Below are 24,368 nucleotides of genomic sequence, written 5' to 3'. Positions count from 1 at the left end.
AATAAAAAACTGGTCAGAAGAAATTCAATATTCAAAGAGTTCACGAATAATTTATAAACAATAGTAATTGGTCTTCACAAAAAAATCCTTTTGGACGATAACAATAATGCAGTTTTTAAACTGTATTTCGGGGAATGTTTCTCATCCAGGAGTCACCGCTGAAGATACTATCGAGAAGGAATGGTAAAACGTTTCGCTTAAAAAGATTGCATGAAGTAGACCAAAACAACCAGGGAAGTTTTTATGTTAGAAATGTTTATTCTTTACTCAAACTTTTTTTGAATATCAGATGCGACATCGATATCGATATTAGAAAGAAACACACTTGTACTTGTTCCCTTGTTCGAAAGCTGAATAATTGAAGAGATAAAAACGGTATTTGTTAACGTTGGTTTTGTTATATTATGGGGTAAATACGGCCTGGTTGTTTTCGTAACTACTATTACGGAGGGCGGCCAAACACGTAAAGACCGTGAGAGAAGCATCATGTGTCGGTGCGTGTAATGAGCCAACTCTTGCATATTTTACGTTATGATTACGAAGCCCTTTGACCACAGCATACTATATACTCACGAAATTCTTCATATACATTCATATTCGTTACACTGTTTTATCCAATATTAGTTAGTTACCTATGGACGCATAACAAGAAACTTATTACAATAAATTATAACTTATATCAATATTATGTACTATTAGTGAATATGGGGGATTTTGAGTTTAGCATATTTTAATTATTTCGACTTTAGTAAAGTGAATCAATAATTGTAATTGCTTAATTGCATAGTGATGGTCGATTTAATGAGCCAGAATTCCTTGCAATTGACTCAACGATTCCGTGGCGGTTGCCATATTATTCAGGCATTAATCTTTAAATCGATATAATAGTTCTGTAAACTTAAAATTCATCATCATTATCATAAGGTCGCCAGTCCTAAATCTGGTTGGACACGTACCTCCACTCTTTCATATCCTGAGTTAAACTTCCCACTTCCCTAAAACTAGAACAACCCACATCTTTATCTATTTGCGAACAGTAATCTAATCTAGGTCTACCTCTACCCCTCCTGACACCTGTTTCTGCCTCTAATATATCTCTGACTAGACCTTCATATGTGAGAAGCTGTCCTACCAACCTATCTCGCCTATTTCTTATAGACTTCCATAGAGTCCTCTGTTCTTCTAAAATTGTGAACCAAAAAATGTAGAAAAGTTTAAGACAATTTAAATACTGATGCCTGACGAGTATGATAACTGTAACCAAAATGTTGCATTGACATATCTATGGATAGAACAATCTCCAAGAATGATGATAATTGATGAAGTTCGAATTTTGTTTGGCTTCTATTGCTGAAATTACTAATTATATCCGTATCTACAATTTTTGCCTTAAACTAATGCAAATTTAAAAGTATTCCTGTTGGTATCAGCAGTATAGATGATACAGTTTCTTAAAAGAAGATAAACAGATTATCTAATACAAAGGCAGACTTGCAACACTAAGCTGATTATGTCAACTTGGTGGCCGGACAAGATGAAAACAGCCGACAATATGCAGAAAGAGGCTTACGATTGTGTATACCAGAAGATTGAAGAAAAACTAACCAACATGTCTCTTTCTATCTCTCTACGTATAATATGTCTTAGCAGTATATATACATAGCCGAAAGTAGGTATTTATCCTAAGAAGGAAACAATACTACACCGCAAAAGATAATGTGTGGTCTACACAACAATATCGTTTCTAATTGGAAATAATGCATAATAGCCAGAGCTCTGAATAAAACGCTTCCGCGAAAGGAAGATCAACAAAACGTTGTTCAATTTAAATCTTTAATCTGTAATCTTTTTCTTTGGACGCGTCCAGATAGTAAAAAAAGAAAGAAAAGGCACAAGCCCATTTTTTTTGTGAAATTTACCTACATCATGATTTTCTTGACTGGCTAGACATCAAGGAAACTGAACTGTCTGGACAGTGTAGCTTCCATCATGTACTGATGTTTCGTCGGATTTTCAATTCAATTTTCTACCTAGCAAACATAAACAACTGTATTTTTGTATATTTGAATCCTGAACTGTTCAGGTCTCCCTTAAAGTGAACTGCTAAGCTCACTAAACGTCGCCACAAGATAAGATCTACACGATTAAAATCTCAATCAAATCGAATTTGGTAACATTACAGGTAGTCAAATTAGAAACTACAAAATTGTATTATTAATTATCATTTGTTAATGACTACCTAAAATGGACATAATCATAAACTATACACAGTTCAAAGTAGCTAATCAGTAGACATCCACTTACCTTATCACCAAGAGTATCATGCATTTTATTCAATCAATGAAAATAGCTATCTCGTAATCATTGATACAACTGACACAACACTTAGTAAGTCTTTCGAAACCGTCACTATCAATTAATTAATTTAATTGCAACTAAATAATTGAATATTCAGTAAAAGCCCCGAACTACACGATACACGTTATATTGTCTATAATAATGAACTAAATGCCGTGCCAGAGATCGAGATGTTTACCGAACTTGGACGAACGAAATACCATTTTTTGCTAGCATATTTGTTTGCAGTATTCCAGTGTTTGTAGTTAAAACAACACATTCATACAAATACACGCTTCTTATCTTGATAACTGGTCATCAGAAAAAGAGAAAGGACATAAAGTTATTTATAGGTACATTTGGACGTTATTAATTTACTTTTGCTGCGTCGGTGATATTAGAAATATTACAACTTGAATAAAAATGTAAAATAATTGTATAAAGAATTAAATGCTTTTTACATATATATACACCTAAGTTATATTCACCTATATTTCACACGCTAAGCATTGAGTATTATATTACTCGTATGTTCTATGTATTGCATTAAATCTAATGCCTCATCATTTTTTTTATATATGTATTATGTATTTTCATTTTTTATGTGTAGAGAAAAGAAAGAATAGTTTTTAGAGTAAGTTACTTTTCATCCTTCTAATAAGGAAGTCGATTGTAATTTCTAGTTTTTAATAAACGTTTTTAAAAACAAAGTTTCAAATTCCCGAAACTTAATTGGCGCAGTCAGTAGGATAGTTAAACGGTTCGGACAAAAATCGCCAAAAAAGGACCGCGTCGTTTTAACGACTAATTTAACTATCAAAAAACAAATTGAACATTTGAAAAAGTGTACTACGCGTGTTCTGCACAAACAAAGAACTCTAAATTGGTGGTTCCTGATCAGAACAAACATCGTCGACTATCATTAGCCAGCCAATTTGGGGATTCGAATTTTGGGAGCAAGCCTAACTTCGGTTGCCGCCCATCAACAAAGGACAAGGACCAAATCGCCTTCATTTCTAAAACCTAGGCTAAGAAAAATGAAACCAACTGTACTGTAAGTGCTCATTCCTAATTTTATCTCCATTGCTTTTCCTGTGTAAAGGGTACAAATTTATGAATAGTAGTAGTAATCCAGATTTGAATGAATTAATAAAATCATTTTCTGAAATGACTACAAGTAGCCCAAAACCAGTCGATATTGGCTTACTTCGTTATCAAGCCGATAACATTCCTGTTTTTGATGGAAATCCCAAACAATTGCAAAGATTTATTAATGCTTCTGAAAATTTCTTAAGAGCTTTTCAAAATATTGCTAATGTTAACGACCCTCTTAATATTTGCTTATTTGATACGATTCTAAGTAAGTTAAGAGATCGTGCAGCTGATTTAGTGGGTTCAAGAATCGAACTTAATTCTTGGAAAGCGATTAAAGATTGCTTAATTTTAACGTTTTCTGATCAGCGAAGTATAGATTGCCTTATACATGATTTAATTTCTCTAAAACCTCATAAAAATGAAACTCCGTTACAATTTGGTATGCGAGTACAAGATTGTCGTAGTCTTCTTTTGGCAAAACTTAATGCATCAGATGCAACAGAAATCGAAAGACGTATTAAAATAGAACACTACAGTAATTTTGCTTTAAAAACTTTTATTAACGGATTACCTTATCAAATGCAATTAGTGGTTAGATTAAGAAATCCGACTTCATTAGAACAAGCTTTAGCACATGTAACTGAAGAAGAAAATTTTGTTTATTTCAGTACAGGTCATAACCAAAATCTTAAAAATCCCGTTTATAAACCTCAAGCTTGTGTAAATCAAAAACCAAACCCAGTTAATTTTAGATCTTCACATTATACGCAAAATCCTCAAAGTTCTACTTTCCCGTTTAAAGTACCATTACAAACACCACCTTATCGTTCACCTCTTTTCAATAACACACCATTTAGACCAAATTTCCAAAATACTTTGCATCNGCCGCATTATCAAAGTGCCGATGGTTAAAACATAACTATGCATGCACTCAGTTTGATTTTAATAATTTTTTTATTCGCTATGTTTATGGTATTAGTCGTAATGCGCATAGGTCCAGTTTTTCATATTCTTTGATACAGTTTTTTGCGTCTCATAGAATTCCTAAGCGTACCTACCTATACACCGAACTGTTACACCTAACTACTCAGTGAAATAGCGCTAAGTCCTAGCTGCAAGACGCAAGAGTCTTGCAGGCTATGTCTTGTTCTTGCTCAAGTCTTGCACGGTCAGTCTTGGTCTTGGTCTTGGTCTTGCAAAAACGCAAGAACAAGACCAAGACTGCAAGACCAAGACTGAATTTGGGCAACACTACCTATAATTACAAAAAGTATTCTGGAAATTGGTTTAATCGTTTCGTTATCTTTCAGAATGAAAATTCTGGCTTTTCGGCACCATATTGCGTAATATTTAGGAGAAAACATCGTAAATGAAAGGCCCTGTATATTTCTTTTTTAGAGTGAAGCCTTATTGTTGAGTTATAGTCACGAGAACATTAAAAGTTTTAGACACAGGCACCCCCATTTCAATAACTTTCTACCTAAACTATTTTGTATGCGTCAGGAAATTATTTCTGTAGTACTCGTTTCTACACCACCATGAGATGGGGTACATGATGTGCTTTCTTTCACGTGATTTTCCCTCTGTAATCCGCAACAGTGTTTCTGATTTATCTTTAGAACATTTAGAAGTTGAAAGCTGATGGTTGGGGTCTTCTTGGCTATTAAGTTCTAAACATTCGCCTTCTGGTAGAATTTTATTAATTTCTTAGGTATTGGAGACAACTAACTGTCCAACAATTTCATCATTAGCATTTATTTAACTAACTATGGTCTGCTATATTATTGATGCTTCCAAATACCTACATAATATTCGATATTATATTCTAAGTAAATTTTTCACATATGGTATGGAGGGATTTTAAATGACTTTTGGTTCGTATACACACATACGTAAAGTAACTAGACTGTAGGATATTAACCATTGGTATACTGGTGGAAAATCTGGCAATCATCATGTTGGATGTAGGAAGGGCGGTGCACCTTTGTGGGATTAAAAAGCGCGGCGTTTACAAAATAAAGGCTTATTTATTGAAAAGCGGAACCCTTTCAAACGTCAGTCGGTTCGGTTATTCGAAGGAGCCGGAAAGATCTTTATTAGACGAGCAGTACAAGAAGTTTTAGAATACATACGGATATTTCTATACATACATATTACGAGATGAGACGGAGACGACGAAGGCAAAGGCGAAGAGAAGAAGACATCTGATACTCTTCTACTCTAATGTGTTATAAATATTTAAAGGAATCTGCCACGGCCGACGATGATGTTGATCCTTTCGCTGCCGCCGTTACTGCCGAAATTCATTCAACACTGACATAATGCTTCTTCTCTTCGCTTTTTTTCAAAAGACTCACCGTCGAAAGATTGAGCCTTAACATACAAATTTTACAGTTTGAAAACACGTCGCGTTTAAACCCTATTCGAACACATCTCACTGATGATACAGCCGGTGATGCGATGGAAGAAATTCATGACTAAAAACGTTGATTTAAATTAAGAAGATACACGTGTATCAGATATATAAGTAATAGAGAACAGACAGTTAAAAAGCAACAACAGAAGAAACATTTTCAAGCATTTACCACACGGGGGAAATTCGCAAGCAACAGAATGAAATTATAAATACGTAAATAAATAGAATGGAACATACACTGCAAAAAATGCTTTGGGATTTTTTATTTTTTTGTAAGATTACACGTCAACTTGATTTGCTTCATAAAACTCTTACGAAAAACTCAAAAAGTTTACTTCACTTCAGTATCGTCTACATCAACATCGCTCTGTTGCAGCATATCTCTCATTCGTCACATGAGGCATTTCCTCTTTAAATTCTAATCTGAATACGTTTTGGTCATTTAAACGTGTAAATCATATTTTTTGATTTCTTAAGTAAAAACTTTGATATAGCAGTACTAGCATCTAGCAAGCAGGAGTTAGAGATAGCTTTAAACAAAATGGAAGCGGTATTGACAAAACAGTACTGTATGAAAATAAATAAAAGTAAAACTAAAATACTCGTATGCAAGGGAAGGAAAAGTAGGGAAAGAGCGAATATAAAGATAGGAGACGAAAAATTAGAAGAAGTGACCGATTTTAGGTATCTAGGAAGTCAGATAAGTCAGGACGGAAGGAGTAGCAGCGATATAAAGCAGAGGATAGCGCAGGATAGAGTCGCCTTCAATAAAAAGAAGTCACTTCTGTGCTCAGGAATGACTAATTTAAAAATTCGAAAAAGATTGTTAAAGGTGTATGTTTGGAGCACGGCGCTGTACGGGTGCGAAACATGGACCGTAGGCGCGGCGGAAAAGAAAAAGTTAAAAGCGTTTGAAATGTTGTGTTATAGGCGAATGATGAGGATACCGTGGATAGAGAAGGTTAGAAATGAAGAGGTATTAGAAAGAGTAAGAGAACAGAGGACTCTATGGAAGTCAATAAAAAATAGGCGAGATAGGTTGATAGGGCACCTTCTCAGACATGAAGGTCTGGTCAGAGACATATTAGAGGCGGAAACGGAAGTTAGGAGGGTTGAGGTAGACCTAGATTAGATTACTGTTCGCAAATAATTAAGGATATGGGTTGCTCTAGTTTTAGCGAAATGCGAAGTTTAGCTTAGGATAGGAAAAAGTGGAGGTACGTGTCCAACCAGTCTCAGGACTGACGACCTTATGATGATGATGAAGTAAAAACTTAATATTTCCCTTCAGTTTTACTTCCAGAAGAAAGTAACTTTGTTACTGAAATAAACTTTGGTCGTTTAGTGTCGTATTTTGGCGTTGGAATATGAGTTATTTAGTGTGCTCTACAACCCTGCCAAAGTTTCCAGCCCTCTTGATTCGAATATATTTTGCTGTACCTACATTATAAATTACCTTGTACTTTTCGGTGTTACTCTTCACATCATAATCCGTTTCCCCAGCGTCTCTCAACAATGTTAGATACTGTTCGTTCTCGCCGTTTTGTGGAAACTATGTTATTATTTATACAGTTTTTGTTTGTTTGTACCTATTGCCGTGTTACCTACTAATTTTTATTCATATTCACGAGCATATAATGTTGTCGTGTGACATGTAGAATATAATTTATTTAAAATTCCTCGATGGTCAAACGTCACGAATCAAGTCAACCTTTCAAATCTCTTTCATCGTTGATGAAACCTTTGTGTAGAGACGAATTCGTATGGTAAAGAATGGAAGAAATTTCTGATGTCAGAAGTGACACTTGTGTCGTCAGTCGACCGGCATAATGTTTCCTTTCAGTGCAAACACATTACGAGATTGAGTCGAGTATTTGTGGGAAATTTATAATTCATCAGGGGGTACCTACAAGAAGCGGGACACCTTTTCAATACAACGATGTTCTTTACTCCATAATCCGATTACTTTTTTATATTTATAATCTTGTGCGTGTGTGTGTGTGTGTGTGTGTGTGTCTGGTACTTTTGTGTATGCCGTATGTACATTTGGAAAAGATCTAGGAACACATACACGTATATCTATATCAACAGTTTTTGATTAAACGATAAATTACACAATGGCTAAAAAATTTTGTGGCACACCTGGAGTCCACAAATACATTTTCCGCTCAGTTTAAGTCTTTAAAATTGTCAAGAGGTCTTAGACACATTTCAGAATAAGTCCTATATGTTTGGTACATCAACACATGTTCCACTCTTGTCGAGTGAAGATTCAAGTATTTCTTTTTGAATTCTTTCTTATTTTGTTGGTTTTGGATATGGACATAAGATGTGGAATACACATTACAAATACAAGCAGAATTGAAAGGGACCTAAAAAAAATTGTACCTAACTCTTTCTTTCGTCTGCCCTGTTCCAAGAATACAACCATGGACCAATTTAATGTTCTTTAATATATATAAATAATGGAAATTACAATGCTTGGCAATTTTCACTAAAAAAAATTAGTATTTGATTTCTTATTAAAGTATGTTCCCGAAGAATTGGAAGCGTTTAGTTGATATGTGATGGTACATAAGAATAATGAAAATCTTATTGTGGGTAGAAAACAATAGAAATGAGGAAACATTGAAAACAGGAGGAGAACAAGGGACGCTATATATATCAATAAGGGAAAGAAAAGATAGAACACCTTTTGAGACGTAAAGAGCTAATTGGAGACATATTGGACCAAAAATAGGAGTAAAACGGGACAGACGAAGACTTAGACCATATTGCCGATTAGAGATGAGTGATGCTTCAGTGCTCAGGGGTGCGTGTTAAACTAGGCTTCGGATTGAAGATCCTATGATGATAATGATGACGATAAAATTAAATTAAACTAGTTAATTTTCCAAAAATTAAAACTTCTTTTATTCAAAAAATGTTGTAAATTTTGCTTGTGGTATTTAATAATTGTAATCAAAATAATGTCAATTTTAGAATTAAATATTTAATTTTCGCGTTTTAGGGGTTTTAAACGTTTTTATGTTTTATATGAGTTTTAGTAGTTTATTTGATTCAATTCCATAGAACTCCATTTGATTTTCTTGTAAGATTCGTGATGTATTACCACCAATTTTACATTAACGCGAAATAAATATTCAATTATGTTTAGTTTTCAGGGGTTTCTTGATAAATATATAATAATAAAAACATGAAAAACTCATTTCTGCAATTTTTGAGATTTTATTTATACTGACGAAGAATGAGAAAACAGATTTGAGGGAAACTGGATAAGATCTTTTAATGTATCGTAATTTAACAATTTTCCAGTAACATGCCTTTTCAACTTAGTTGTGGATATTCCTAACAGAGTAAAGAATACTTTATTGCAGTTTGTTTATTTGAAACAAGTGCAAGAACTTATTCCTATTTTTTGTCAAGTTTGGATGAAATATAATGGTTTTGCTGAAGATATGTCTACCGCCATCTATTTTGTAGTGTTGTCTTAAATGAGGTAGTAAACTTGAATGATTTGGTATGACTGTGCTACTGCATCACAGAGGGGGAAACATATCACTTTCTAAACCTTTAAAAAGTATACGTATACTGACTGAAATATACAATATCATATAAAAAAAGTATACTGCTTGTTGTAAAGTCTTTTTAATTGTTTTTTCGGAATGAATAACTGACTTAATTTACTAAAAATATAAAAAAACATGCATATCATTCAGTATTAATAAAAATAACATAATTTACTGGATATACTTAGATACTATATTAAATGTTTAATACAATTTTCCATTTTTGTTCAATAATATTTTGCATTTAAATTAATTACAAATATTTTATTGTATTAGAATGACATTACGAAGTAGAACACTAAGTTTCTACAAGTTTTATTTGTTGTCGAAACAAACAATTGTTTTACGATATAATGGTTTCATTAGGCGATGTCGATCGTAAAATTAATTGGAACATGGTGCTTTAGGTACTATGTTGCATTAGGGACAATTAACAGCTTGTAAAATCGATAGAGTATTGAAATTAAATATATGTACTTATGATCCTATGAATAATAATAATTAATAAATCATAGCGTACGCTACACTTTTTTTCTATAATAAAATTAATCATTCCTTTGTCGTGAGACGTTTTATCAGACTCTCATGGCGATTGACTCACTTAAACTTTAACCTCAGTAGGAGTTCAGAATTAATGACCAGTTATTTAGTTTTTGAATTTATTTCCATTAGGAGTAACCATCAGACCAATTTTTTTTAGAACCTTTTCTGTCATGCAAACTGAACATCAAATATGTTCTATAATTGTTGATTTAGTTTCTATCAATAAATTTTATTGATTATACTCTCTTTTAATTTTAAACTATTCCAACTAAATTGTGCTTCTTTTATGGAATTGAAGAAGTTGTAGGCGCCGCTGCTTGTCAAAAACTAATAACGAATATATTTTCATGTATTCACACACATATATATGCATATATATGTTCGTGTATTCACGTATAAGTTTGAATTCGAGGTAAAACATAATCGTAAATAATTAATCTTATCATAGGTAAACTTTTACACTTAATACTGAAATCAACGAGCACACACGTTGAGTTAATTGTGAAGTCTGTTCTTATGTAGTTGAAAAAAACAGAAACCTCCAGTTTAACATGCACCACTAATTTTAAACTAATCGTGAACTGTTGAAAAGCTAATTTTCAACCATTACTTTTCCGAGCGGTTGATAAGGTAATAATATGGAATCCTTGCACGAAAGCCATTGTTTCCAGTAGTGCTTTACAAATGAAAAATTGTGAATTTGTTTGGAAAACTTATTGTGCGTTTTACCCTGTTGATGTATTATTGGGTAAGTATCAAGGGATTGCTTAACTTACTTAGATTATAAAAATCGTAAGGGAAATACTTGATTGATTGCTTTTTAGAGTTATATAACTATTATAATATATTGTATCTATTCACTAGATATAGGTGTTATAAAAGTTAGTCATTGTACATATTCCTTTACAATAAACTTCAGAACATTTGTGTTTATAGGGACGAAATCTGTTTGGACTAGGTGCAATAAAATAAATTAGTAAAACTTTGATTGAAATGAGGTTTAATCCATTCCATAAACGAGTAAATGATGATAAAAAATATTCATCTTTTGAATTTATTTTACTCCCTATTTTAGGAAAGGCTTTTACCATCTTCCGCGTGGTTTCAAACCTCGCTTTTTTCTCGGATGACAATTTCTACGTGGAAGATATTTTAAAAAGACAATTCACACCTCGAAGGGAATGCTGTACCATTCTTCCCTTGGTATATTACGCCTTATTCAGTCATATTGATTTGCTAATTTGAGTTAAATTAATTATGCGGTTGTGAAAGAAAAATCCTTAAATTAGTATGTTTGTGATTTGTGAAAATAATCTGGTAAGCACACAGAGGTGCGTACAAGTACAACCCATAAAATGAGCCCGATTACCTATTGTTTCATATGATATGACTGTTATCACTTTAGCAAGTTTAATAGTAAAATCAATAGGTAAACACCAGTGCACTATAAAATTGCAAACGTGAAAATGAAAGATTATTATCAAATACCTGCCTATTAAGTCTATTTACTCATACATATACTATCATTACAAGTCCCGAAGAAACTAATGAAACATCTATTATATAACTTTTGAATTGCCTTTCTTTCTATTATTTTACAATTGAGATTCCCAGTTGTAATGGATTATCAGTTTTATATACAATACTGCCCAAGTATTTAGCCATCATGTATGTAGATGACTGAACAGATAGACGTCTTGTTTTCTAATTTGATGCATTGTAAAGATAGTTGAGATAGGTTATTGGGAATCAGGATTTATGAGAAAGCAGCAAGATGTTGTTGGGATAACTAGTGAACTGTATAAGTTATACTTTTAGAGAAATGTTTAAACGACAAATTCAATGGTGTTAATTATTATGTCATTCTATCTCAGCACGATAGGGAAATCAAAATGGATAAGAAATTCCTGGATTTTCAAATGATTTTGAATAAATTAAATTTCTTCAAATGTGAGATTCCAGAAAATGGAAGGTAAGGTGGAAGATCCCCTTCAGCCTCCTTTCAGAAATCGTGGGAATGGGTGGGTGGTGGTTCGGGTGAGAAAGATGAGACGGGCGAAATGAAGACAGAAGAGACTGAAAGATTATCTGTGGAATATTACTGCCCCAGCATTTGCCTAAGTGATCCAAGGAAACCACAGAAAAACTTTCACCAAGGCAGACGGATCCCGACTCGAACCGACGTCCTCCCTAGTGCTAAGCAATGATCTAAACCTCTAGGTCATGCCGCTCGGTCTGCGACTAGAACATCCCACATCCTTAGCCATTTGTAAATTGTAATGTCCGTAACTAGCCCTTCGTGCTTGAGAAGGTATCCTACCAACCTATATCGCCTATTTATTATTGACATCTGTAGCGCCTTCTGTTTCCCTACATCTTGTAATACCTCGTAATTTCTAACCTTCTCTATCCACTGCATCCGCATCAATTTCCCTGTCTCGCCTCCACTTCTCCTTCTATCCAGAATTATCTGACTTTCTATATACGGGAAATTAGCGATAAGATAAATGTATGTATTTTATAAAAGAATGATGAATCTCGCAGCCGGAAAAATATTCAAGGTCGGCCGCTGGTTGGTCAGTCCTGATTTTGATCTTGCAAAATGTAAAATCGCCACTATTTATTCCGATTCTGTATTAGTAAAACTTCTTCAACTCTGTGTTGGCCAGTCGTACCTTCGGTGGTAACTAACTGCACAGGTGTAGAAGGTGCTGAAGGACCATTTCGAAGAGATTTTGTCTACGATAAGCTCTCTCAGGAAGCTCCTCATATTAATAATGCTTAATCTTCTTCACTTCTTCGGCCTCAGCAGGTAGATGATATAGACCTGCATATTACCATTAACCTCTCCACCGACTTATGTACAACATCTACATATATGTATACATATCTGATACCTGTTCGACATATTTGTGTTTCTTTATTTCGTGCTAGCTGACCGGTCGAAGTCATCGCCATGTTTCTTTTTCGCGTTCCATCTCTAATTTAAAATTTCTTTGCATCATTGTACGTCGTCGTCGTTTAATATCTGCATACATGTCTACTCTAAACTGTTGTAAAGTAATAAACGAGTATGTTATGTATGTTTTCTTTCCTCTGTTCAGGTCTTTGTACCCACTGCTGATGACGGTTCAGTGGGGCAAGCACAACTTGTCACACTTGGATCTGAATTCGAGAGATCTTTGTGTGGTGTTCCACTGCTGATTGCAACACACGTGCACCGTTCACTGGGCTGAAAAGTACAACAACAACCGACCACTGACAGACAGTAACAATGGAAACAAAAAGTTTCGAACAACAGAAAGTCGCGAAGAATGGAAAACAGAATATTATTAGCAAATACTCGCCCAGGCTGCACTCGAAGAGACCAGACTCGATGCGGGTCGAACTTTTACCTCAGCCGGAAAATTCGACAACAAATAACGCGGAAAAGTGTAGTGACTTTGGTGCGCGTGTTCCGGGAGTTGACATCGAATTCACCAATCTTAATTATGCTGTAAAGGAAGGAATCATCAAAAGAAGTGAGTAAGTCGTTCGGAATTCATATTTTTATTTTATAACAAAGAGATCAAGGTCTTCTTAAAATAAAAATTGATTAGACAAAATCCTTTTGTTCCTCGTATGGAAAACGAATACATATAAAGATTAAAGACAAAATGTTTTATAACATTTCGAAAAGCTTAATAATAAACTCTACAAGTTTTTCGACTGGATAGGTCTTTGACAAGAGTACAGTGAATGTAAAGTAATATTGCTATTTTTCTCTTCATGAGCCAATCCATATTTTATTACAAGAGAAAAAATAAGAACAACGTGTGTCATTTTTTCTTCAAAATGAATTTGAAATCATAAATACGTACATATAATGCACTGCTTTTGTTTCAAATTATATTTAACCTACTTAACAGAGAAGACAATGGAAATGTAACAAAGAAAATCACGTTTATTCCATAAAAGTAGATGACCATCGAATTAATTGGTTATTTTTACGGAAATAAATTAGAAATAATCTTTTAGCTTCATGGATCGAAAAAGGTTTCTAGAAATTCTACTGTATTTTTTTTATTGTTGCTTCACTAATTTTAATTACAAAATTTTAATTTCTAAATTTTAAAATAGCAGTTCGCTTGATAAGAAATCACAGTACACTTGAAGTGTACTATTTTTGTTTTAAAGAAAGATTACTTCACAAAGATGGTACAATTTACATACATATGTATTTCGTAAATCCTTCTTTATCAATATTTCAACGATAACGAAATACAATATACCATTAATCGGTGTTATTGCAATAATAATAATTATAATTGTAATATCTACTATAAAACCTCACAACTAACTGTAACAATTTGATAGAACCTTAAAAACATCTCAATAAAAACTAGGAAATTTTATTGTATTCTTCAAAAGAAGAGAAAGACTTCTTTTCAACTTAAGGTCAAGAGCTATTTACGAAGTAAATGTCAACGTAATTGCTATACAACATAAAGGTACCTATAATAAATATAGTATTGATTTTTGATAAAATTTTTATATGTCGTGTCTTATCATACAAATAACGATTAGTTCCCAAAGGCAAACCCTACAGTTTTCTTTTGTGTTATAGAAGAACAACGGTGCATCTAAATTCATCGTTATTGTTATTATTCATGTATCTTGTGACAATTCATTATGTAGTTCTTCACTACCTATAAATTTATTGAACTTATTGGTTGCAAAGCACACAGTCGATAATCATATACTACACATCGATTCGCTCTAAAGGACTTAAACCTGTAGATAAACGATAACAGGTCTGTTTATTACAAGCACCCAACAAATGGGAATAAGACAGGTGCAAACTATTTGTGCGTAACTTAATTAAAAGATTACAATCTAAAAATCAGTTAATGCATATATTAACAGAACAGTTATCACATAACAAAGGAAACTACATTAAGTTAAGCAAAATGTTTCATAGTTTTACTACTTTTAATGTTTCCTAGTCGCCGAATTTTGTTTTTGTATTTACAGCGAAAACGTTACTTATTTTAGAAATTTCATTTTTTAATTAATGTAATCAGTAGACCGTTAAATAATCAAGGTCTTGTTTAGTTGCAGTAATATCCCGTTTTCATTAAAAAAAATATGCATTTCTACAGTTAAATCAAATTAATGAAAATTGTTTAAAAAAAATAAATGTTAAATTAGACTATTTTAAGTGCTGCTCTAAACTATTTTAAACACACTGGAAAAATATTGAGATATTGTTACGATACATTAGGTAAATATATATATATGTTCTTCACTGCAAATTTCTTTCAAAATCATTTGATATGTGTAATATCATCAGAAGGTCGTCAGTCCTAAGACTGGTTGGACACGCACTCCACTCTTTCCTATCCCCAGCTAATCTTCGCCTTTCCCTAAAGTTAGAACAACCCACATCCTTAACTATTTGCGAACAGTAATCTAACCTGGGTCTACCTCTACTCCTCTCAACTTCTGTTTTTACCGCTAATATGTCTCTGACAAGCCCTTTATGTCTTAAGGATGTTTGGGAGGTACAATCGGAGACAAGAGTACATGAAATTAGAAATTCGTGATTAATTAAATTTTGCAGCATATCATGAAGTAAATAAATACTATCGATACTAAAAGAAAACTATACGGTTTGAGAGAAAATATTTAGTTTCAATCTTTATTAATAATGAGCGTAAAACTTATGTTTAAATAATAATTAAAACTTTAAAATTGCATTTATTTCAGACAATTATAAATATTATCATCATATTATGAAGTAAAAATGAGATTTTCAGCTAATTTTCCATTTTTCCATTTAATGAATTTGAATAACCGTACGTTAAAGTGATTCTCCAGAGTTCAAGTTACTTATTATAAAAGTTTGAAATTTCTGGTAGCTTTGTTTCTGTTAATAAAAATAAATTTAATCTGTTCGGTTAACGAATCTCCATAAAATGACGTGTAAAATTATAATTTTTTAAAATTTCAATAACTTTGTAACGGTTTAGTGAATCGATTTGTAATTTTTCCAGGAGTTTTAGAATTGAATGAGGAACGTTCTTCCAAATTTTTATTTGTCTCGTAGCATTTTGACGTACCTCCCAAACATCCTTAAAAACTGTCTTATTTTTTTTTTTATTGACTTCCATAGTCCTCTGTTCTCCTATTCTTTCTAATACCTCTGCATTTCTAACCTTCTCTATCTACGGTATCCTCATCATTCGCCTGTAACACCACATTTTAAACATGTGTAGTAAGCAGATTGTTAATTTTTTTGAGAACAAAGATCAGTTGGGCTCCAAAGTCTTCCGTAAAATAAATCATACTATTAATAACTCACAATGAGTGGGATGATATTAAAAGTTTTACTTTACTTAAATTTATTTACACGGTCATAAATTGGTATAGAAAACTTACAACTTTTACAGCAAATAATTAAGTAGCTGTCACGTTGTTGTACACATATAGTATTGAAAATACCAAAATATCAATAACAATTTGACGATACCTTAAAAAACATACATTTAAATATACCCAATTATGGTTTAACAAGGTTATTTAGAAATTATTAAAAATTGACTTTGATAACAGTAATTGATAACTCACGTCAGTCCTACGTAATTAGACTTGGGATCAAAGTAAGACGACAAAACTATAATTAACATTTTAATACCGTTTTATAACAGCAAGTCCTTGCATTGCCAAATTTGTGTGAGTTTTTAATAGATTAGATAACCATTCTAAAATAATATAGAATATTTCATAATTATTAATGAAAAAATATAGAATATTTACTTTAAAAACACTGGTTCTACAAAAATTGCCAGTTCAAAGACTTTTCAGTAATTTTATAACTTGGATTCAAACAATTTACTACCGAAGCGCGAAGCATTTCACTATCTAAAAACCTGTATCTTTTTGTTTTTTCTGAACACATTATTAGAGAATTGGCCTTCTGGCTTAATTAGGTATGTAAAAGTCGTTCCATTCAATAGATTTAATATGAATTCAAACGTAAAGCAATAACCTCAAGCAAGTTACTTTAATTCTACAAGTTGGTGATTAATAAAAGCGTATTTATAGCATTGAATTGGATATTTTTTGATAACGTTCCTTGAACCTTTTTTTATATAAAAATTTATTTACTCACTATTGTTATTATTTATATTTAGGTTACCGTTAATAGTAAAATAGATGTATCAAAATGTGGTATAATAAGTTTGACAACTTGCTGATATAAACCTGCATATTACGAGAATTTCCTTTTCTGAGTTAGAATTTGTAGAAAACACATTAAGTGAATATGCTAATATGAAATAGAAATTTAATTATCATAGCAAAATAGGATACTAACATTAATTTTATTTTCAAAGTGTAATGTTCTTTTATTCTTGTATCTCGACGCCTTTTCGTTTGACCTACGCAAAATACATTTCATTCTACAATAATTTAATTTACAAACGTCACTTTTTTTTAAAATTCAAGTTTTCTTGTTTCTTATTGATAAATAATTCATCATCAACTTTTCTGTTTCTGTTACATTAACATTACTTAGAGATATAACGAGCGGACCGTTTTATTCTTGTTGTCAGCCAAACGGTATTAATTTAGTAACAAAAACTGCCAACTACAAATTCCTCTCGCTTATTGCTATCTCAGGTATCGTCTGTCCTATCGCTTCTAGATTGTGATACAAAGAGAAAAAATATCAACGACCGATAAGATGTTAACAATAAAATTAATTATGTAAAAAACATGTATCGACAAATATCATTGCGCTTTGTATTAAACAAATGTTTGAATTTTTTTATTCTGTTCCAGGAGAACGAAAAATTCTAGACAATGTCAGCGGTAAATTCTCAGGAGGACAATTGACAGTCATTATGGGCCCATCGGGCTGCGGAAAGTCAACTTTGATGAATATTTTGGCAGGTTATAGGTAAAATAATATAATGTTACGTTAGTGAATCAAATAATGTTATAAGCATATTTTTAACAAATGAATGTGGTATTGATCCCATAAATTAAGGAATAGAATCAAAAATTGTGTGTGTTTTAATATTTATTTTACAATTACAATTATTGTATTTATATGGGATGTTAACGGATATATGCTGGATCATTGCAAATAGGCAAAAATTCCCAGGTTTGCAAAAGTATTCAGGAACGTCATAGTTAGAGATAATTCTGAATCACATGAACCTCGACCTTGAGTTGTGCAGTGACAAAACTCCTCTCTTTCACTGGGAAACATTGGCATTTATAATTTATTTGGGATTCTGTGCCTCGTTCTGCAGCAATTTAATATTTTCGTAATGAAGGCAACAGAGCTAGTCTTTTGGGCTTATGAAGGCTCATGAAATTTAGAACTTACTATACATGCATTCAGATTCACGGTACGACCTTATGGCACACAGTAATTCCTTATCAGTAAGAACTGGCTATTATTATCCATAGTTGCTTACTTGTTTTATGTAATCTTATGCAAATAGATTCCACTATATTTGGAATAAATGTTAATGAGGTATAAGGAACTGAGTTGTTAACGCACATTTACTTGGGTATTCAACTTTTAAAGTTCCAATGTATGTACGTATCTATTTATTAAGCTAACACTCGGTACAAAAGTATGGCTGCACTTATGCCAAGGGCAAGTAGAAGCCGTAATCACCATTTTACATAAAAACTGCATTTAACATTGTTTATTTTCCTTCCAATTAAAATTTCATTAGATTCGACTTTGCGGAAGCTGATGGTGTAGTTGAGAATGATATAAATAAATAATTATTGTGTTGGCTAAAACGGATAAAATAGTTTGATGATAACGGTGAATCATACAAACAAGATTGTAGAACACTTAAAAATATTCATTTGTTATCGTAAGGTGGAGGCTATTTGCAATTTGCAAAACAAGTTACATAAAGAAACACGTTTTGTTTTTTTTGAAAAAAGTAAACGCCTACTTAATGGATTTGCTGCAAAACAGACGCTAAATTAAGAAATTGTTTATTTTGCATAATTTGCAGAGAAGGAGAGGGGAGGCGACAACATCTAACACTTTCAATTTAGCTTAAAAATTAACGATGATATCTATATATTAAGATTTATTAATGTTAGAAATTGATTGATTTGTTTTTTTCTGCAGAGTAAAAGGATGCAGTGGAGATATACTAATAAATGGAAAAATAAGAAATATAGACATATTTAAAGAACAATCTTCGTATATAATGCAAGATGACAATTTACAACCCTTATTAACAGTGGGAGAAGCCATGAGCATCGCTGCTCACTTAAAATTGGGGAAGGCGTTTAGTCATAGGGATAAAAAGCTCAGGGTTTGTATACAATTCACTGTTCTAACCAAAAACTTTTCATTTTGGTGGCTATTAGGTACCTATAGGTATCATTTGATTGAAAAATAATAAAACCTATGTTACTTATACAGATATAATGAATTACAGGTGAAAGAACTTTTAGAATTCTTGGATTTGTGGGACAGTCGAAGGGTCAGGACTAAAAATTTGTCAGGAGGACAAAAGAAGAGGTTAGCGATAGCATTGGAACTCGTCAAAAATCCGCAAGTGGTGCTTTTAGATGAACCCACCAGGTGAATAATTTTTGTTCTTAAAATATTTCAATTTTCGTTAATGGCGTATTTTTCAGTGGTTTGGATAGCGTGACGTCTAAAAATTGCGTAGAACTGTTGAAAGGTCTGTCAGGTCGTGGCAAAACTGTGATTTGTATAATACATCAACCGTCGGCGTCCATTTTCGAAATGTTTGATCACTTGTATGTTATGGCCAAAGGCATGTGCATGTATCAGGGATCCGTCAGTTATGTATTGCAATTTTTAGAAGAACATAATCTCAGATGCCCTCCGTACCATAATCCTGCTGACTATCGTAAGATTTTAAAAAATCAATCGTATCTATCCGTCGATTCATATGCCTACATGATCCACAAATTCATATTTTAGTAATAGAAATAGCTTCTGGTGAACACGATGCCAATGCTGTCGAAAGATTGGTCAAAGGCTGTAGTAATGGACGGTTTAGTTTGGAATATTTAGGTAAGGCTATTGTTAATTTGGGACCTTTAGAACTAGACAAATATCTTCTATGCTTCCATTGATTTATCGGAGAATATGGAAGTAATATGTACGAGGGCGGTTCAATAAGTACCCGTGTTTGAAGACAGAGGATGTTCCTGAGGGAAATTGGTGTTGTCATCGTGTGCTGCCATCTATCAAACCACGCCAAAACGAATTTCAGACTGATTGATAGGTTAGTTTGGATTTGGCAGCCATTCGACTGAGACGTGTTTCGTTATTTTCGCTAAGATGGAAAAAGAGCAGTATCGTTCGGTAACTCGCTTTTTGTTTTTGGATGGGAAGAAATGCGAGGAGATGAAAACAAAGTTGGATACTGTTTATGGAGACATTTCGCCATCTACGACCACAGTTAGATATTGCTTCAACGAATTTAAACGTGGGCAAAAATCCGTTTTTGATAGGAGTGACCAGGAAGCCTGGCAAACGTTGTTGCCGAGGAAATCATTTTACGGATTTTTTAGGAAAAGGAAGATCACTGGACAATACTACAGTGACTTATTGGACCGCTTCGACAAAAATTGAAGGAGACACGGACGCATATGGCGAAAAAGAAGGTGCGTTTTCAACACGATAACGCACCGGCACATTCATTAGTTGTTGCCGCCAAAATGCATGAATTACGTTATGAATTTGCTGCCGCACACCCCGCACTCACTCGATTCAACTCCCTGCGACTTCATCATGTTCCCTACCATGAAGAAATGACTAGCGAAAAAGAAATTTAGCTCAAATGAGGAAGTCATCGCCGAGACAGGGGGGATTTTGGAGAGTTCGACAAATCCTATTTTTTGGAGGGGTAAAAAAAATGGCAGGGTCGTTGGGAGAAGTGTATCTTTCTAAAAGGGGACTATGTTGAAAAATAAAAAAAAGAATTTTTAAAAAAAAGGTGTCTTCATTTCTAACACGGGTACTTATTGAACCGCCCTCGTATTAATGGATTGCATTGAACTTCCTTCCACATCCTTTTCCACAAACCTTTCTCGTTATGTGGCCACATTTTCCATCCAGATCGTTCAAAAGGTATCAATTGATGAGTACTCATTCCTTTTTAATTTTCGACGGTTTAGAGAATCACATATCTAAAGAGGACTTCATCATTTCCAATAACAACTCCACCGCGATAAACGACAACTCAATACCGTCATTAATGAGACTGCCATCGTTCGTAAAAGCTACAACGACCAAAGAAGTGATAGTAGAAAAGACGAAATCATGCTTTCGAAGTCGATATCCTACGTCGTTTCCGGATCAGTTGCTTGTTTTACTCAAGAGGACTTTCAAAATTGTTAGTCGAGATCCCACGTTGATGTACAATCGTCTTCTAACTCACATCTTCATAGCCCTTCTTCTTGGAACTTTGTATTATGGTATTGGAAGGGATGCCAAAGATATACGTAATAATTCCAATTTCTTGTTCTTCACAGTCATGTTCCTTATGTTGACTGCCTTCAACTGCGTCACCACAACATGTAAGTATTACACATACAAAACCAAAATAGGTTGATTTCTTATGACGAGCATCATCATCATCATCACAGGGTCGTCAGTCCTAAGACAGGTTGGACACGTACCTACCTCCACTTTTTCCTATCCTGAGCTAAACTTCGCATTTCCCTAAAACTAGAACAACCACATCCTATTTGCGAGGAGTAATCTAATGTAGGTCTACCTCTACCCCTCCTAACTCTTGTTTTTGCCTCTAATATGTCTCTGACTAGACCTTCATGCCTGAGAAGGTGTTCTACCAACCTATCTCGCCTATTTTTTACTGACTTCCATAGGGTCCTCTGTTCTCCTATTCTTTCTAATACCTCCTTATTTATAACCCTTTATACCCACGTTATCCTCATCATCCGCCTATAACACCACATTTCGAAGGCTTTTAACCTTTTCTTTTCCACCGCGCCCACTGTCCATGTTTCGCACCCGTACAACGCCGAATATACACCTTTAACAACCTTTTTCGAATTTCTAATTTAACCGTTCGCGAGCATAGAAGTGACTTCTTTTTATTAAAGACGACTTAACTTTGCGCTATATCCCTACTACTCCTTCCGTCGTGACTTATCTGACTTCCTAGGTATCTAAAATCAGACAGTTCTTCTAATTTTTAGTCTCCTATCTTTATATTCGCCCTTTCCCTACTTTTTCTTCCCTTGCATACCAGTATTTTAGTTTTACTTTCATTTTATTTTATATAAGAATATCTTTCTGGATTGGAAACTTTTTGGGCTTCCAATTCGTGGCAAATCTTGATAGCTAAAAATCTGAATTGGAAAATGATGAATATTTTTCAATGTCAGATTGATCTTATTCGTTACTATTATTGTTTCCAGTTCCAACAGAGTTGCCCATAATTAAACAGGAATGTTTTAACGGATGGTATGCCGTCAAAAGTTATTTTTTAGCGGTTACTTTGGCCGACATTCCCATACAGGTAACACAAAGATTTTCTTCGTGTCTTCCAATAGCCTGTCTCCTTCCGTTTTTAGATTTTAGCGACGCATTTATACGCGGGAATCACCTACTTCATGACCGCTCAACCGTTTGATTTATTTCGAATAACATATTTCGTAACCATGTGCACCCTGATTTCGTTGGTTTCCCAAAGCTTTGGATTGATAATTGGGGCCAGCATGGGTGTTAAGGTAAGTTTTACATTAGTAGGAAAAAGTGGTGTAATTACGAACGAAATTTTACTTTTTCTACTTCCTACGCGCTTTGGGTGGTAAAAACTGAAAAGGGTCAACAATAAGTCATAGAAAATAGCGAAGGGAAGTTAGGTGTTGATGTTACATTCGTTTTAATTACCCCCTGATCTCCATACATTACTTAATTATTAAAAATTTCTTACAGAATGGTGTCATTTTTGGTCCATTTTGTTTTCTTCCGTTTACAATTTTTTCTGGATTCTTCGTACAACTGAACAGTGCACCGTTTTTTCTACGATGGATTTTTCACATTTCGTTTTTAAAATACGGTTTCGAAGGATTGATGCTATCGATTTTCGGTTACGATCGCGGTAAAATTCCGTGTTCTTCAGACTACTGCCATTTTGTCTACCCCAAAATGTATTTGGACGCGTTAGACATGGAAGACGCCGTTTATAAGAATTGTGTTCTTTTTATGATATTTCTAATCGTTCTAATGAGGTTTATCAGTTATTATTTACTTTATTTAAGACTGAAATAACGTTAGATAATGGTACAAGTACCTACAGGAGGCTTGTACCTGCTAGTAGTATAAAGTCAAAGTAACCAGTACAGTACTCTGTGAGGGAGGGTGAGGTGTAGATAATTGACATACATGTTGCAATTACTGTAATTACAAAGTGGGCATGTACGTGGTAATATCATTTCATAAACACGATTAGTAATAGTAATAAATAATCGGAATTCGTCTGTGTCATATAGGTACATTATACATAAGTAGAAAGTGTTTCTTAACGTTTTTCTAAAATTCAAACAGCAAATGAGTGTTCTTTGTTTTTCATTGTTTCAAAATTAAAACAATCAACAAATGAAAGTGCTTTTTCACTGGTGTGGGTAAAGTTGAAATAGTGAACAAATGAGAGTGCTCTTTACCCTTTATTGCTGGAAAATTAAAACAAACAACAGATGAAGGAGCTCTTTCATTGCTGTAGGGAAAATTCAAATAATTAACAAATGAGAGTGCTTTTTGCCCTTTATTTCATTGTTGTAAAATTAAAACAATCAACAAATGATAGTATGTTGTAAAGAATGTATGATCCTAATTCCTCGTCAAAAGTCAAAAACATAATCATTATTTTGTTGTCGTTTTAGACAAATTATTATTTAGTCATTAAATTTTAGTCAGTTTTGTAATGTAGATAATATGTTAATTTATATAACCAAAGATGTATTACGACAAAAGTATATATTATTTTCCGAGAAACATACCTATCTAAAATAAGTTTATTGTTAATACAATGTTAATTAAATGCGTTATTTTAAGTAGCCAATTTTTGTAAACTTTTTTAAAAAATAAATACATCGTCAGTTGTTTTAAAATATTCAATAAAATACAAATATTTATTGGCGTTTATGAGATGTAAGATGTAAATGTATCAAGTGTCTTCTTACTTCAGTTACTTCAAACAGGGTAAGTCAAAACATTTTATTATTGCTTCACATTAAAAATTTTTCGTTAATGTTAAGGTTTCAAGTTCATTTGTAATAATAATATCTATAGTTTATCAGTTGTTAACATTTATTCAATTTTGAAGTAATTCAAAGTAGTCAAATTTCTTAAACTTTTTATAATTTATTATAAC

The 24,368-nt window shown here is 33.2% G+C and overlaps 1 protein-coding gene across 2 annotated transcripts; it reads left to right on the top strand.

The window, feature by feature from the left end:
- The first annotated feature begins 13,061 nt into the window (after nt 1–13,061).
- On the top strand, nt 13,062–24,076 carry LOC108741498 (ATP-binding cassette sub-family G member 1). 2 transcript variants are annotated; one of them, XM_018476318.2, is made up of 10 exons: nt 13,062–13,481; nt 17,785–17,902; nt 19,109–19,298; nt 19,425–19,570; nt 19,627–19,865; nt 19,940–20,032; nt 21,142–21,543; nt 22,411–22,511; nt 22,567–22,722; nt 22,931–24,075. In XM_018476318.2, exons 1-10 carry the CDS (start codon nt 13,235–13,237, stop codon nt 23,264–23,266), a joined length of 2,028 nt encoding a protein of 675 aa, XP_018331820.1. In that variant the 5' UTR covers nt 13,062–13,234; the 3' UTR covers nt 23,267–24,075. The 2 variants fall into 2 exon arrangements, with proteins under 2 accessions (XP_018331820.1, XP_018331821.1); XM_018476319.2 differs by having other exon boundaries at nt 13,400–13,485; nt 22,931–24,076.
- The last annotated feature ends 292 nt before the right edge of the window (nt 24,077–24,368 follow it).

The sequence above is a fragment of the Agrilus planipennis genome, unplaced genomic scaffold (genome assembly GCF_000699045.2).
Source record: "Agrilus planipennis isolate EAB-ADULT unplaced genomic scaffold, Apla_2.0 scaffold212, whole genome shotgun sequence".
Classification (NCBI taxonomy): domain Eukaryota; kingdom Metazoa; phylum Arthropoda; class Insecta; order Coleoptera; family Buprestidae; genus Agrilus; species Agrilus planipennis.
The sequence above is the reverse complement of the archived record's forward strand: the minus strand, read 5'-3'. Positions and strand labels throughout refer to the sequence as shown.